General features: G+C 34.2%; 1 protein-coding gene across 1 annotated transcript; it reads left to right on the forward strand.

Annotated features, from left to right (window-relative positions):
• Nucleotides 1–6,505: 6,505 nt before the first annotated feature.
• LOC114185330 (auxin response factor 18-like) lies at nt 6,506–9,737 on the forward strand. The gene is made up of 4 exons (XM_028072995.1): nt 6,506–7,920; nt 8,320–9,188; nt 9,332–9,397; nt 9,481–9,737. Exons 1-4 carry the CDS (start codon nt 6,856–6,858, stop codon nt 9,563–9,565), a joined length of 2,085 nt encoding a protein of 694 aa, XP_027928796.1. The 5' UTR covers nt 6,506–6,855; the 3' UTR covers nt 9,566–9,737.
• The last annotated feature ends 6,438 nt before the right edge of the window (nt 9,738–16,175 follow it).

Below are 16,175 nucleotides of genomic sequence, written 5' to 3' on the forward strand. Positions count from 1 at the left end.
TTGCTGATGCATGTGCTACCACAACATAAAGTCAAGGATTAAACTGAGGCAAGGACAATAATGCCACATGCCTCATAACATGGCACAACATTTTAAAGAAAGCACATGTGTCACTTTTTTTTATGTCAGAAGACTTGCAAACTAGATTAATGTTTTTCCAGTCAGTTTCAAAATGGCTTGGTCACTTGCCCTTCATAACAGGCTAGTGAAATTTGTTTCTAGCAGCATTGTTCAAAGGGCTGGCCCATTCTAAAGTCCAATGGTCGGTGTGGGCTGGCCTAATTTTTTTAAAGGTCATTATCGTTCTTAATTGTTTTATACTTTTTTTCCTAGTTGTGATTTTACAGGGCATTTTGAAATTTGCATTTGATTATGATCTAAACATTTCCGTAGAATCCATTTAAGTGTCCTCTATTTTTTTTTTAATCGAACCATTATTCCTTGGTTGACCTTTGATGTATAACCTTACATTGCATTGAATGACAGTAACCAAGTTCAGACCTATCATAATGCCTTAAAACCTCTCTTAGGGGAAGGACCTATATTTGGATGAATTTTTAACTTGATAATGCTAAATGATGTCATTTCATTCTAAAAAAATAATAATTTTTCATAACCATATCTATTTTTTCCAAATCTTCAACTTTATTGGTCTAAAGTTTATGTTATTGTTTTACTTTCTTACAAAATAGCAAAACTATTTTTTTTTATTATATCTGTGAGAGTAGGTCCTAATTGTTGAGGCCCAAGAATGCACTTATCTTATGGATCACAAGGGCTTTACTATTTCAGAGAAAGCCCATATATTTAAACATGTTTTTTTTTATTCAACATTACATCCAAACCATATGATCTCTAAAACCCGAAAAACCAAAAAAATCTCTGCACCAACACACAAAAATAACATGTTAGTATTATTTTTTTGTTGGGTTGTGGTAGGTTTAAATAGCTGCACACCTCTGCACATCTATTTATGAATTACACCTCCTTTAAATTGCTTTAAATAACATAATGAAGGATTAATCTATCACCCAATGACTATGAAAAGACTACATCAGACAAAGAAAAAAAAAAAATCAGTTTGAGAATGTCTTTTTCTGTTTTTTCACAAAATGTTGTGACGTCCTCCTTTCTTGTGTTGTTTATATTAAGGAGTTGTTATGTTGTTCCTTTTCACTCAACAACATACCAAAATTCAATCTAGCTTGCCATCATCAAAGTGCTGTGTATAATTTTTAATTGAATAAATATATTTCTATCCTTAAGATTTGAAGACACATTCTTAATTGTTTCACTTCAAATGAAGGGAGGGAAGAGTAATTGAAATTCGAAAAGTGAAAGTATGGTATGGTAATAATGATTCAATGAAAAGGGAGTAAGAGATAAAATACTAGAGGGCAAAAGTTAATATGTTGAATCTGTTGCTGCTCCTGCTGGTGCTGCCGTGTTGGTACATGCTCCATTTGAAATAGTTAATGGACATGAATAATAGTGGTCCTACGTTGTCTTAATTAAGGACAGAGTGAGTTCGTGTGTACGTGTTTTTGTCCATTATCCCATTTCATTCCCACTCCCTAATACCTAATTACCAACCAAGTACCAATCTAACTCTACACTTTAATACACTTAATAATATGTTGTGCCCTAACAACCTAGATTTAACTACACTTTCTCCAACTGAAATAAAACCACATGACATGCATTAATCCATTAACTCCATACTTTGTACCGTAACCCTTTCTTCTTAGGCACCACCATTCCACCAATTACTTTTCAATGTGCGTGTCATTTTTTTCTCCTCATAAGGGAATAATCAAGAACCAAGGGATGCCAACATTAAATTATGGTTATGTGGTGTCTCACTTTTTCTTTTTTTTTTTCTGCTGCTAATTCTATTCAATTCAAACCAATGAATAGTGTCTACGTTGTTGCAATGTACATAATTCAGTTGCTCCATCCCATAGGGGCTCATAACATTAATTTTGTGTATTGATGATGTCGTTTTCTTGTTTGGTTGTGAACAATTAATAAAATTAAAGTGTTGGCCGAGACTACTACTTCCTATGTACATCATTCATTCTCTCTTTCTTCTCTTTACCAATGCCAAAGACATAATAACAGAAGTTACAAAACTAAAAAAATGGTTGAGTGGGATGTGGTAGCTGCTATTTTGATATGCATGAGTGACATAAAAAATGAAGCATGGTTTAGGAGATAGGTTGGTGAAATTAAAACGAGGTTACTGATCCGACAGTCTAACTCTCTTGAGAACGAAAGGGAAAGTGTGTGTGCATGTGTGCGAGACAAGGTGAGTGTGTGTCTCTCTCTCACACGCGCGACAAAAGACACGTGCCAAGTGGCAAAGGACAGTGTCAGTGAGAGTAACACAGGCATTGATTAAATTTAACGCTAAGGCTCAGTTTGGTGCAGAAATAAGAATAGAGAGTAGTGGCATTTTTGGGCAAAGAAAGGTGATGCAATCAATCATGCATGCAATCTACCTTCTTCTTCTTCTTCCTTCATCCTCCACTTGATGAATCATGAGATTTTAAGACCAACCATCACTGTTTCTTCCTTCTTCTTTCATTCCTTCTTATCATGCTTTCAATTTCAACAACAACTTCCTCTGTAACTTCTTTTTCCTTCACCTGCAAATCTCAACAACATCAAACTCACCCAGTTTATGCAAAATCTCTGGGACCTTCTGATTTCCACTGTAGTGACCACCCTTTTATTAAAAGTATAATTTTTATAATTTCTGTTATCTAATTTTGAAATAATTACTGTAAAGTTAATAACTTTATTATAGTGATGTAATTTGTTGTACTATTCATCTTTAGAAAAAAATAAAAGGTAAGCCGGTTATGTTTAAAGTTTGGTTGTCTTGACTTGAGAAAGTGAGAGGGTTGTATTATTATCTTGTTGTGGAATGGGATGATGATGCATTTGGTTGAAGTGTGAAAAAATGGGATCTTTCTTTTCTTTCTCTCTCCCCCGTGACACAGAGAACACAACGACAGAGATTCCTGAGAGAGACTGCATCCACATCATCATTCATCACCATGCCCATGGGCCCCTCTCCCTACGTTACGTCCCTTCATCAATGTCGCTGCCAACGAGGAACAGCTATAACCCATCTATGATTCTCACACGTGTCCACCTATTTCCTACTCCTGTTTCTTCTTGTCTCTTTACTGTTACTTCCTATGCTCCACTCTTCCAACCAAATTTTTCTTCATCTTCAACATAATAAATAAATAAATACCCTTATATATATAAATATCAGTGACTTCCACTTTTTCACTAACCATTATTTCTACAAGTTTTTCCCTTTTAAACAGAACAAACTAAGTACATAAGTAATGATAGTGTAACAACCTAAGTACCTTTGTTGAATGGTGTGTGTGTGAGTGGAAAGAAAAGAGAAGAGAAGAGAAGAAAGAAAGAGTTGGTGTTGAAGAAGTGGTCCATTGTAAATAGTGTGGAGTTGACAATGGAGATAAACGTGTGAGATAGGTATTGGCATTGGCATTGGCATTGGAAGAGATAAACGGATGCACTCAAAGCCTTTTATCTTCAATTATCGTTGTCAGACTCAGAACACATCAGAGTAGAGGACAGCGACACCCTTTTTTGGCTCTGCCTTGCTTTCTTTTCTTTAATATTTTTTTTTCTCATCCTGTCATATTCTTTTCCACACTCACAAACACACTGTGCCCAAATTTATGCTCATTTGTCAATTTCTCGGGACCCTATATGTGCTTCTGCCCCACCTACTGGGTCCCCTCCTTCCCTTCGGATACACACACACTTTCACTATTCACTGTTTCGGTTAGCAACACTTCATTCTTTTACCCCTTCAGATCAGACTATGCATGTGAATATTTCAGTTTTGGTGGAGCACCTCACTTACCCATAACCTAACCTAACACACCCTTGGATCATTTTTCTAAAGAGAAAAAAAAAAAGAGCACTCAGAATGGGTGAATATTAATAAATGGGATTTCTTGGGTACATACTATAATAGATGATGTAGATAAATGGAGTGAGTGTGGGACGGCAAAAAAGGGACAAATGTTCAAGTTATGGCCTTTGAGCAGAAGATAAGAATGAGATATTGATTGAGGGGCCTGAGGGCTAACTACAAAATTCAATTCTTAAAATTATTATCCCAACATTTCTCTATACATAGATGGTTTCTTCCATGCGTCTATCATTTCATCTTCTTGTCTTAATTGTCTCGACGTTGTGTGTCGGTATCAATGTTGATTCTTAACCAACCAATCCTATTCTTTTCCAAACCACATCTTTTTTTGGCTGATTTATCAACCTTTTCTATTTACCTTTTTTTTTTCCTCATAATTATCCCCATCTTGTTGTCATTGTTCTTTCTCATTACATAACTACAAAAGCGTGTATTAAACTTGTTTAAATGACATTTAGCACTCTTATTTATAACAACTGACCCTGATCGAGCAGAATAGATTAATGGATTATTGATGTTACATCGAGTCTGGTACTGACGACGTTGTCGGTTCACCTAAATGACTTGTTTGGAGTAAGGCCAAGTTGGTCTGATTAATTCATAAGCTTTTTCCTCAGCAGCATGTAAATTTATTCCTTTTAACTCTTACAGGATAATCTACCCTATTTGACTATCACTATATGCATATGCCCTGACAATGGTTTCTGAATTCGGCTATGTATCGTACGGGCTGGTGCTTTCCCTTGTTGTTGTTGTATCTATTGCTTTTGTCTCCATCTGCATAGTTATAACTCATTTTTCTCTCCTTGGGCCTTTTTCTTTTTCCTTACATTTTTTTCAACTTTTATTGATTTGATATCTCATCACCATCGAATATTAATGTAAATGTTGATGTGCTTGTACGTGCATTTTCTTGCAGTTCAGATGGAAAAATGGAGTATGTGTTTTCTATGTGAGGTGTATACACATAAGGAAGAATTTAATTTGTAGGGTTATTGCATTTGCATGTAAGTTATTGGTACTATTATTATCATTAAGATTTGTCTGTTAATTAATTTCTGCATAAAGTCAAAAGGGCATAAAGAAATGGGGTGTCTTGCAGTCGGCAAGAAAAGAACAAGAACAACTTTCCGTGTCCTCCTTCTTTGTCATAACTCATAACCAAACGAGGTTTTCGAGAGCCATGTATTATCTTGGCATGAAAGTGGCGTTTTATTAGCACAATCACTCATCAGTGGACACAACCTACCCTTCACCATGTGGCCATCTCCATCTTCTTCCTCTCTGTGATCGATGTCTTTGTCAATGCAACTTATATTCTCTCCTTATTCACCCTTTCATTAAACATCTCACAGAACCACTTTACCAGTATCTTTGTTTGTTCATTCACCATTTCATATTTGTTAATTTCATTAATTCAGAGGTGAAAAAACTGATATTAATAAAAGCGTGGAAAAGTTCACAAAGAAAGGGTCCATTAAAAAGCTTGTGCGGTGGATGCTTTTAGTAGTAAAAAAAATACTGCACTTCGTGACTGTGTGACTGTTACAATTACAACAGACAGGTGAAATATGCAGCAGCAGTTCATGCGCATGAGCAAGAGGCCCACATATCTAACTTTCTAGTTTCTTCCTTCATTAAAATTTTGCCTTTTTTTCATTATTTATGTGTGCAGAGCAAAGTGTAGATTAGACTAATATAATCAATAGACGCTTAACTTATTTGACATCTAGCGAAAACAAAGGAAGAAATGGAACATGTTATGATATAGCATGATAAAATAAATAAATTAAAACAATAAATACTAAGCTTTAAGAAAACTGTTTAGAGATAAAAGGTATTTGTGTTCCATTAACCTGATCCCCGACAAAAAAATCGGGGGTCTCACTTCCGTGGCAACGATCTCACCACCCATGTAACGCGTGGCATGTACGCGTGAACAGCACTGGCTGAGTCTTTGAGTTCACTTTTTCTGTTTTTTTACTTTGGAAGGTGATGATATTATCTAGTTAGAAGCAGAGGCAAAAGAGAGTAAAGAAGAGAGAGAGGTTAACATAGCATTTATTTTGTGTATTATTATGATTAGTATAAATAGTATAGAGAAAGTAAATGTAAAAATGCCTTACCTTGTCAGGTTATGACTTATTGCAGACAGAGACTGAGTCAGAAGTAGGGATGTTGAGTTGGGTTGGCAGTTAACAGTGCCATAATAATATAATGAATCAGTGATTATCACTGTCACACTTCCAGGTAATTTTAATTTTTAACTTTACCACATATACTTTTATTTTAACTCCTCATTCTGACACCAATAACCTCATACATAATAGTAACAATAATACTAATAGTATTAATGATGATGCTGCTGCTAATTACCTCTAACTATCTTTATTGCATCATGTCATGTCACCATAATTTATAGCCCTACTATTATTAAACAATTCCATTCCTCTTCTTCAAATTAAATAATACTTTTTTATGTTACCATTATAATAATGAAATAAATAGATGAAACCTTTGCTTTGGCTGGCTCAGGAATAGGCATAGGCTTGCTTGCTTCTATGCAATTGTTTAGTTTATAGGCTCCGGGTGGAGTAAGAGAGAGAGAGTGTGGGTAAGAGAAAAAGTTGTCCTTTATTTTCCTTCTTTCTCTGAGATCTGAGCCAACCCAGATAATAATAAGCAGAAGAAAAAAATTCAGTGAGGAAAAGAAAAAGTTTTGTATGTGGATATGTGAGGGAAAAAGTTAAACCTTTTGATTTTGCATTCACTGACAGAAAAAAAGAGAGAGAGAGAAACATAAAACATCAGCAGCACCTACACAGAGAGTGTTTAATTGAATCAGTTTTGGTTTGGTGTGTGCCGGCGCAATGAAGGAAACGGAGAAGAGTTTGGATCCGCAGCTGTGGCACGCATGTGCCGGCGGCATGGTTCAGATGCCGCCGGTGAACTCCAAGGTGTTCTACTTTCCTCAGGGGCACGCGGAACACGCGCAGTCCAACCTCGATTTCGGAGCCTCCCGGATTCCTATTCCGCCGCTCGTTCTCTGCCGCGTGGCGGCTGTCAAATTCGTCGCCGACCCAGAAACTGACGAGGTCTTCGCCAGGTTAAGGTTGGTTCCTCTCAGAAACACCGAGCTTGACCACGAAGAAAGCGAGAACGTTGACGGTAACGGCGCGGAGGGTTCTGAAAAGCCAGCGTCTTTCGCGAAGACGTTAACTCAATCGGACGCGAACAATGGTGGGGGATTCTCCGTGCCGAGATACTGCGCGGAGACCATTTTCCCGCGGCTGGATTACTCGGCGGAGCCACCGGTGCAGACGGTGATCGCGAAGGACGTGCACGGCGAGGTGTGGAAGTTCCGGCACATTTACCGAGGGACGCCTCGTCGGCACTTACTTACCACGGGATGGAGCAGTTTCGTGAACCAGAAGAAACTGGTTGCTGGGGATTCCATAGTGTTTCTGCGGGCGGAGAATGGCGATCTCTGCGTGGGGATTCGTAGGGCGAAGAGAGGGGGTGTTGGTGGGCCCGAGGCGCCGTGTGGGTGGAGTTCTGGTGGTGGTGGTGGTGGTGGCGGGATTGGCCCTTACGGGGCGTTTTCAGCTTTCTTGAGGGAGGAGAGCAAGGTGGTGAGGAATGGGTGTGGGAGGCCGAAAGTGAGTGGTGAGTCTGTGAGGGAGGCTATTACTATGGCTGCTAACAACCAACCCTTTGAGGTTGTTTATTACCCTCGAGCCAACACTCCCGAGTTTTGTATCAGAACTTCTGCTGTGAGGGGTGCTATGAGGATTCAGTGGTGCTCTGGGATGAGGTTTAAGATGCCCTTTGAGACTGAGGACTCTTCCAGGATAAGCTGGTTCATGGGCACCATAGCTTCTGTTCAGGTTCTTGATCCTATCCGCTGGCCCAATTCGCCTTGGAGGCTTCTTCAGGTACCCCTCTTCTTTTCTCAATATTCTAACTTTTTGTTCCTTCATTCTTGATTCTTGATTCTTGATTCTTGATTCTGTTAACAAGATCAGGGTTTTCCAATCCTTGAACCTTTTTTTCTTTCCTTTTGGGATTGGGTGGGGGTTGTTGTAATAAAAAATGATTCACCCTTGCAATTTGTATGCATATACTTGTATTCTTAAGTTCGAAACGCCATGTTTGTGAATCAGAAGTACGGTTTATATTGGGGTTAAATATTAGCAATAGACTACTACTGAGGTAAATTTGTAATTGGGAGAATGGAACAGCAGCAGAAATAGGTCTAGAACATGTTGTTGATTGCATTGAAAGAATAGTTGGGAGGATTTGAATCTTACGATGCAAGCGTGAGTTTGGTACAGGTTACGTGGGATGAGCCAGATTTGCTGCAGAATGTGAAGCGCGTAAGTCCATGGTTGGTTGAGTTGGTATCTAACATGCCAGTGATCCATCTGGCACCATTCTCTCCGCCAAGGAAGAAGCTTCGGTTTCCACAGAGCCCAGAGTTTCCCCTTGATGTTCAATTTCCGATAGCAACGTTTTCAGGCAACCCCTTTGGGTGTAGCGGCAGTAGCAGCCCCTTGTGTTGTCTATCTGATAATGCTCCTGCAGGCATACAGGGAGCCAGGCATGCTCAAATTGGAATATCTTTGTCAGATCTCCACCTTAACCATAATAAGCTGCAGTTGGGGTTGCTTCCAACCAACGTTCGCCAGCTTCATTTGCAAAATGGGATTTCTAATGTCAACATCACCAACCATGGTAAGAGTAAAGAAAGCCTTTCGTGCTTGCTCACCATGGCAAGTCCACGCAAGAGTTTGGAGAAATCTGATCAAGTCAAGACACACCAATTTTTGCTTTTCGGTCAACCGATACTCACCGAGCAACAAATCTCTACATCTTCCACCGCAACCGCAACCGATGATGACAACAACAAGGAGAAGAAGGAGAGGGGCTTCCTTAGTGACTCCCTCTCTTCAGTTTCCCCCGGAAAGTCATCTTCCACCGCCGAGTTCTCTTGGCAACTCGCTTCTGATACCAGTCATTGCAAGGTTTTCATGGAGTCAGAAGATGTGGGACGAACCCTTGACTTGTCCTGTCTTGCTTCTTATGATGAACTTTACATGAGACTCGCCACCATGTTCGGAATAGAACGCTCTGAGATGTTGAGTCATGTTCTCTATCGCGATGCAACCGGTGCTCTCAAACAAACCGGAGAAGAACCATTCAGGTATCATTCCATTTCTTGTTCATGTCTAATTTCTCGTTGAACTCAGTCCTACAAAATCGATTCGTAAATTTTGAATATCTTTAATCAATGTAGAACTTTCAACATAGTCTTCATGTTTTATTGATGGGTTTGGTTTTGTACAGTGAGTTCATGAAGACCGCTAAAAGATTGACAATTCTGAGTGATTCAAGCAGCAAAGACAGTAGAAGGTGTGTAGAATGTTTGTATATGTGGAAGTTTAACTGTTCTTGGTTCCTCTTTGTGACTTGAAAGTGTGTTTTTTTACATGCAGGGTTTGGATCACAGGAACTCGGAATGCTGAACATGGATTGGATGCTACTTCGAATAAGACAGGTCCTATGAGCATATTTGCTTAAAAAGGTGTTTTTTACATGTGAGAAAGTTGAAGGATTTGGATTATATGAACAGAACACACAATCGATGTTGCCGTCTTTGTTTCCTCCGACTGTAGAGAACAATTATTTTTCTTGTATAATGGACAATTTTTATTCCAATATTAATTAATTAACGTAGATTTTGTTGCTATCAGAGTGTTGTTTGCTCTTCTTTTTGCTGTTGCAGTGTCTACACGTCACTGCTTCTTCTATTTTTCTCAGTACAGTTTTGTGTGGTCTTAAGTTCAAGCCATGCTGTCATTTGTATGCGTCATATGTGGATTCAGATTCAGTGTTAGATTATTGTAGAATTAATTTTCATAATGTAAGTTTAAATTAATTTCGGTCATAAATTTGATCCTAAAATACATTACTCTGAGTGAGATTGATTAAATTAACAAACTGAATGGTTTTTAAAACATCTCTTTTGTTGTGAACTTTTGTGGGGTCTCTCATGAATGTTATATGTGCATCTGTTGATCCATGTTCATTGAATTAGTGGCATTAATTATAACATGTTTAAAAATAATAAGTGGTGTAAGAGGTAATCATAATATACAAATTAAGAAATATGTTTCCGTTTAGAAGAGATAATCATGACTGATTATTCTATTCCATTAATCTAATGCAGTTTTGTAGAAAGTTGATTTTGATGATTTTGAGGTTGAGAATGGACCTGATTTGAACTTTGAGATGAGAATAATTTAATCCGGTCTAATCACGTATTACTATATCAACATTAAAATTAAAGAAATTACTCCAGAAAATCTAGTTAAGTAGTGTCCCACCAACACAAACTTTGAGGCTTGAGGTTTTCATATTCTCCCTTTTTTTTCCTATTTATATTTGGTTGATGTTTTCCATAATATCAATCAAACACTGAAATTTATCAGCAAAAGATTAATAATGCTGAAGAAGAATATTCCTCGTTGCATAGAGTTTTTCTTGCCCAAACGGTTGAAAGAAAGTTAAAATGAATGGACAGAAATATGTCTCGAATCATAGAAACCCAAAAAACAAATTAAACTAATCATATATTTAATTTTCAGAAAACAGACCTAAATAACTCCCATAATTTTAGACAACTTAGACAATTTAATAAGCTATTAATTTTTTTAAGGTTTTTTGCCGACTTTTTCTTTCCGAATCAAACTTTCCCTTTTTCTTTGAATGACAGGTAGTGAAAATGACAGATTAAACGTGTTATCCAAGCTCTGTTATTCGCTAGTAGTATCACAAGGTTTAAGAATTTTGTTTTTTATATTGTCTTGAAGTTTTAAGTTTTGACTTTCTTACCTTTGTTTGGAATGGGAGGGAAAATGAGAAAAAAAAAGAAGAAGAAAGAGATAATAGAATTTGAAAGATAGCACAACTCAAAAACGAGTTCAAATTTTTTAGTGGTTTTTTGGATATTGGTTTTTATTGAATATTAAAAATATAATGCGTTAGTATTTTAAATGTTTTTTAATATATTTTAAAACATTAAAATTAGTGATAATTAATATATTGTGAAAAAACAGTATAGAAAAAAGAAAAAAAAAAAAACGAGTAATCCAAATTTCTCAAAAACAGGGTGTTTTAGATGAAATAAGGATTGGGATCTGAAAAGCAGAAAAAGATGAAATATTTGTTGTGAGAGATGAAGGAGAAAGTTGGATTTGGTCCCGATTGATGTTGTTGTATGGAGTGTAGTGCATGAAATTAAATTGAAATGAATGAATGAATGAATCGTATTTGTTGGTGAGACATCGAAGAGAGTGAGGAGAGACAGGTGAATCGCAATCCCGAGAAAACCACCTTAACCTCAGTGTTTTACTCATTCCTAAGCCATCGTCACACGTGGGAGTGGGACACACGGATTCACGTGTTAGTGTCACCGTTTTGATGCTCGAGCCTTTTACTTTCCCCATTTTCATCAACTTTTCCAATTTCACCTCTCTTCTCTCCACTCAAATCTTCAAAATCAAAATTCATCTCATTTACAATTCCAAGTTTTATAATTTTATCTATTGGAACACACTCACAAACTTTTACAACCAATTCGAGTGGATCTTATAAGGCTCTACTATGTTTTGGTTAATGATTTACTATGCAATAAATTATAGTTTAAGTAAGTTTTAAATTTGCGAAAAATTTAAATATTTTTAATTGAATTTAAATATTTAAATATTTTTAATTGAATTTAAAAATTTAAAACTTGAAGTCTCAACAAATTGAAAAAATTTAGTACGTAACAAAATACTCTAATTTATTATGGACTAGTAAACCATTAATTATGTAATAAAAAACAAAAAGTAAAATTCTCATAATGATGTTGTAAAAACGATCTTATATAATAATTATTTAGTTTGAACGATCTGGTATATGACATTGAAAATGTAATTAAAATGTGGAAAAGTAATAACTCATAAATGTGGTGGCAAACATTACATAATAGAAAGAAAGAACTTTTTCTATTTTAGAACACCAAAATCTTTCTTTCTTATAAGCATACTTATTAGTGTTGTTCATGCGCCCACCACTACATGAAGACGTTAACAATTCGTGCTTTTTCATACATAAAGGTTCTGTTTACAAGCTCAAATCAATTTATATTTTATGCAACTTCCTTAAAAGCTTGTTAGGTCTTATATGTACTTAGTATTATTATTTTTATTCCATTTGGTTAATCAAATGTGTGACAGATGCATCCATCATGATGCATGGCAATGATCCCATTTGGCAACAGAAAATGTGTAACTTAGTTGTGTTAGTCAAAGGTGATGGGATGAGCACCAGAAGCGTCAAAGATCCCCATAATAACATTCTTCACCTTTTCAAAACTCACCCTTTTGGATTTCTGCATGAACCATTAAACATTTTAATCTTGCAATGCTATTCAAAGGACAATGATAATGATTACTCAGAAAAATAGACCATTCTTCATTTTCTAAAACACTTTTTATCCTACCATTCAACCATAAATTATTATGAATTGTAAGTTTCTTGTTCGATTTTCTTTTTTAAGTTACATACAACTTTTAAATTGCATAAAACTCTAATTGTTTGGTGGAAATCTCACGTCAATCAAAAACTAATTTATAATATATAAATATATATAAATTTTACTTTATAAGTCAAATATAAATATATGTAAATTTTACTTTATAAGTTATTTTTTTTAGATTGAATTATATTTAAAATCCACTCTTTAACGTGGTATCAGAGTCTTGAATTAAAGTTTATCCTATAAAGATTTATTATTTGTTGGGTCTATCGTATCATTCACTATCGGACCATTCATTAAATTTTAATCTCATGCTCAACATGCATGTTTCAGCCTGAGAGAGTGTATTGGAAGTTGCATATTAGCTATGATAAGACTAATTTATAATATATAAATCAGTACAAATTTTACTTTACAAGCGATTTTTTGGAATTGATTTAGGTTCAAAGTGTACCACTCACTCATTACCAAATAAATATAAACTACTGAAATTGTAAAACAAATTTATATTATAATTAATCATAAGTTCTCATGTATGTCAAGTGTTTAAGAGCACATATAATTTTTAAATATAATAAAATAAAGTATATAATTCGGTATAGAATTTGTAGTGTAAATTTATAATACAAGATCGATTTAAGCTTGAATTCACAACGTTTGATATCCCTGATTTTTAGTATAAGAAGAAGATATATGTTTAAGATTCTATACAAAGTATAGACGTGGTTAAGACAGAATTATCAACGTATATTTAAATCCATATATAAATTTTACATTAAATAGGCATAAAAGTGGTTTAAGATAAAAGAATCTAGTTAATTGGAATTGAAGATTTGGTGGGTCTAAGAGGTTTCAGTACAAGAAAACTTAGATAATAATCAGTTTTAATGACAAATGATAGTAAGTTATTACAGAGATAAATTTATATATCAATTTACAAAATAAAATTAGATAGTTAACATTATGAATAAAAAACTATAATTATTTGCTAAATTAATCACTAATAAATTAGGGATTAATTTAAAAATTTATTTATTTAGTAGCCAGAACTTTGGTAACTAATTTTTAGTAATCAATTTATAACTAATTTCTTTGATAGCTAAAACTTTGAAAACTAATGTTTAGTGATCAAATTATAAACTAATTCTTTTGATAGTTAAAATCTTACTAACTAAATTTTAAAAATAAATTATAATTTTTTATTCATAACATAATTATTTTAATAATTTATAATTTTTTTATTTTATAAATTGACATTCGCTATACTCTTTAATAATTTTTTATCATCAAAATTAATTATAAAAAAAAAATCTTATACTGTATTATCTCGTAGGCGCATCTTTTTAAACATTTCCGGGCTCTATCTAATGGGTTAAAAAACATGGTAATGGAATGGGTATATATGAGCTTGGTATTTGTGTTCTTTTTTTCTTCGTTGCACCTTCTTTATTTCAATATTGAAAGTAATTCTGTTTGTCTAGATTTATACTTGAAAATTTCACTTTTTCCTGAACCATTGAACATCACATATTCTTTTTTCCATAAACACTCTCACTTTTCCCATGGAGTTCTACATTATTCTATGGAAAATAAAAGAAAACAATCTTTAGCTAAGATTATCCTATAAAAGGAGATAATCAATATGAGGGGTTAGAGAGTAATCTTAAAATATAGGGATTGCATGTTTTGAAATTACTTCCAGTAAATTTTGTTCAAAACTCCTCCATAAAAGCTTAAGTATGTACAACATTTTGTTGTCTTTAAGGACTTAAATGACACTAACATTAATTTAACCTGCTCCAGTAAAAAAGAAAAATTAAAAGTGATCACAGTAAAGCAGAGTAATTATGATGGTATCAAGGTATTTGTGCTGCATGGTACACCATAAAACAAATTTATAATACATTCACTTTCTCTTTACTTCTTCACTTTCAATACATTATAATCATCAGTAAAGTTTATTGATTCAGAGTTGTTATTCTTATTTTAATGAGTAAGATAGTAAAATATAAGTTGTATTTAAGTAAATTATTTTGAAATATCAACATAAGTATTTTATTTAAGTCAATTATTAAAATTATCTTTATAAAAATAAAATAATTTTATGAAAATCTTATAGATAAATTTGTTTATCGAGTTGAGATGAATGATTAAGTAATAGAATTTGTAGTATAGTTGGAGCCCCATGGCATCATGAATCTCATACCATTTATAAGAATCTTCTGAACCTTCTTCCAAACCGATCGTTAAGCACATTTTAGTATCCCTTCTCTCTTCTTATAAACACTAATTATATTACTTCCTCACAAAAACCTTTAGTTTTCTTCTCTATTTATTTCATTTGCTTCAGAACCTTCTCTTATCGCTCGGTCAAAAATGATAATCTGCTAGTGCATGCTATACCACTTTTCTTCGTACAAATAATCATAATATAATTTCATAAGGTTACTTTTGTGTTATTATGCCTGGTGTAACACTATTACGAAGGCAATAACCATCTATAATTCCTTATGAAGCATTTTGATTTTCAAAGAATTTAGGTTGATCATTAAAGTACGAGTCTTTTATTAACATATTTGTTGAGGAAATTTGTTTTGAGCAAAAAAAAAAATTAACTACCTCTACATAATAATAATAATAATAATAATAATAATAATAATAATAATACCTGTATATACGATAACCTGAGTCTTGTATTTAACTTAAACTAGAGCTGGAGTTTTGTTGTTTATAAAAAAACTAGGTTACTTCTATTAACAATATGAAAATAAAAAAATGTTTTCACAACTGTAGTGCTGTGCACATAAAAAATGATAAGATAACAATTATACACAATAATATGATATAAATTAGTATGAAATCTAGCATGCTCAAACTACAAGACTAATTGCCAAAAAATTAGTTCCAACTTACTATTTTCATCTTTAATAATTTAAAATCATGGTTCCATTAAAGAATCGTAAGTTTGTACTAAATTTTACCTTCAAAATAGGCCTCTAAAGAAAAAACAACATTCTATGCTTTGTGTTTTACTAATGAATAAGAACATTTGTCAATGAAAAAACATTTAACATCTTGAAATTTAATAACTTTTTATTTAGTAATTTGTTTTTTCATAAATGAATAAATAATCAAAGTTGGTATCCAATTTGTTCAAAATCAAGAGATTGTTCAAGGTACTCAATAGCTACCAATTAAAATATTAGATAAAGACTAATAACACAAGGCATTGAGATAATAACGAAATCTTACCAACAAATATTTTCATTCTAAGAAACCTGAAGACCAAAGTGCGGAACCACATGCCTAGAAGAATGTTACCTTTCAGCCAGTGGCATATAATGAACGATTCTGTAGCTCAATAGTCAGCCGAATCATTCACCAGATGCCGGTAGTACCCGTGTTGTTTGCAGAGACTTGGCAAAATTCACTATGTCGAAAACATAAAAATACACAACCACATTGACAAGAAAATTATGTAAGTATATCTTCCATAATGCATTTCACAACACTAATTAAGCCGAGCGTCCTCAACGAATTAAAAACAAGTCCTCCAGATTTACTGACGACTACATACCTGATGGCAAATCATCATGAATGCTGAAA

This window comes from Vigna unguiculata, chromosome 5, assembly GCF_004118075.2.
Source record: "Vigna unguiculata cultivar IT97K-499-35 chromosome 5, ASM411807v1, whole genome shotgun sequence".
Classification (NCBI taxonomy): domain Eukaryota; kingdom Viridiplantae; phylum Streptophyta; class Magnoliopsida; order Fabales; family Fabaceae; genus Vigna; species Vigna unguiculata.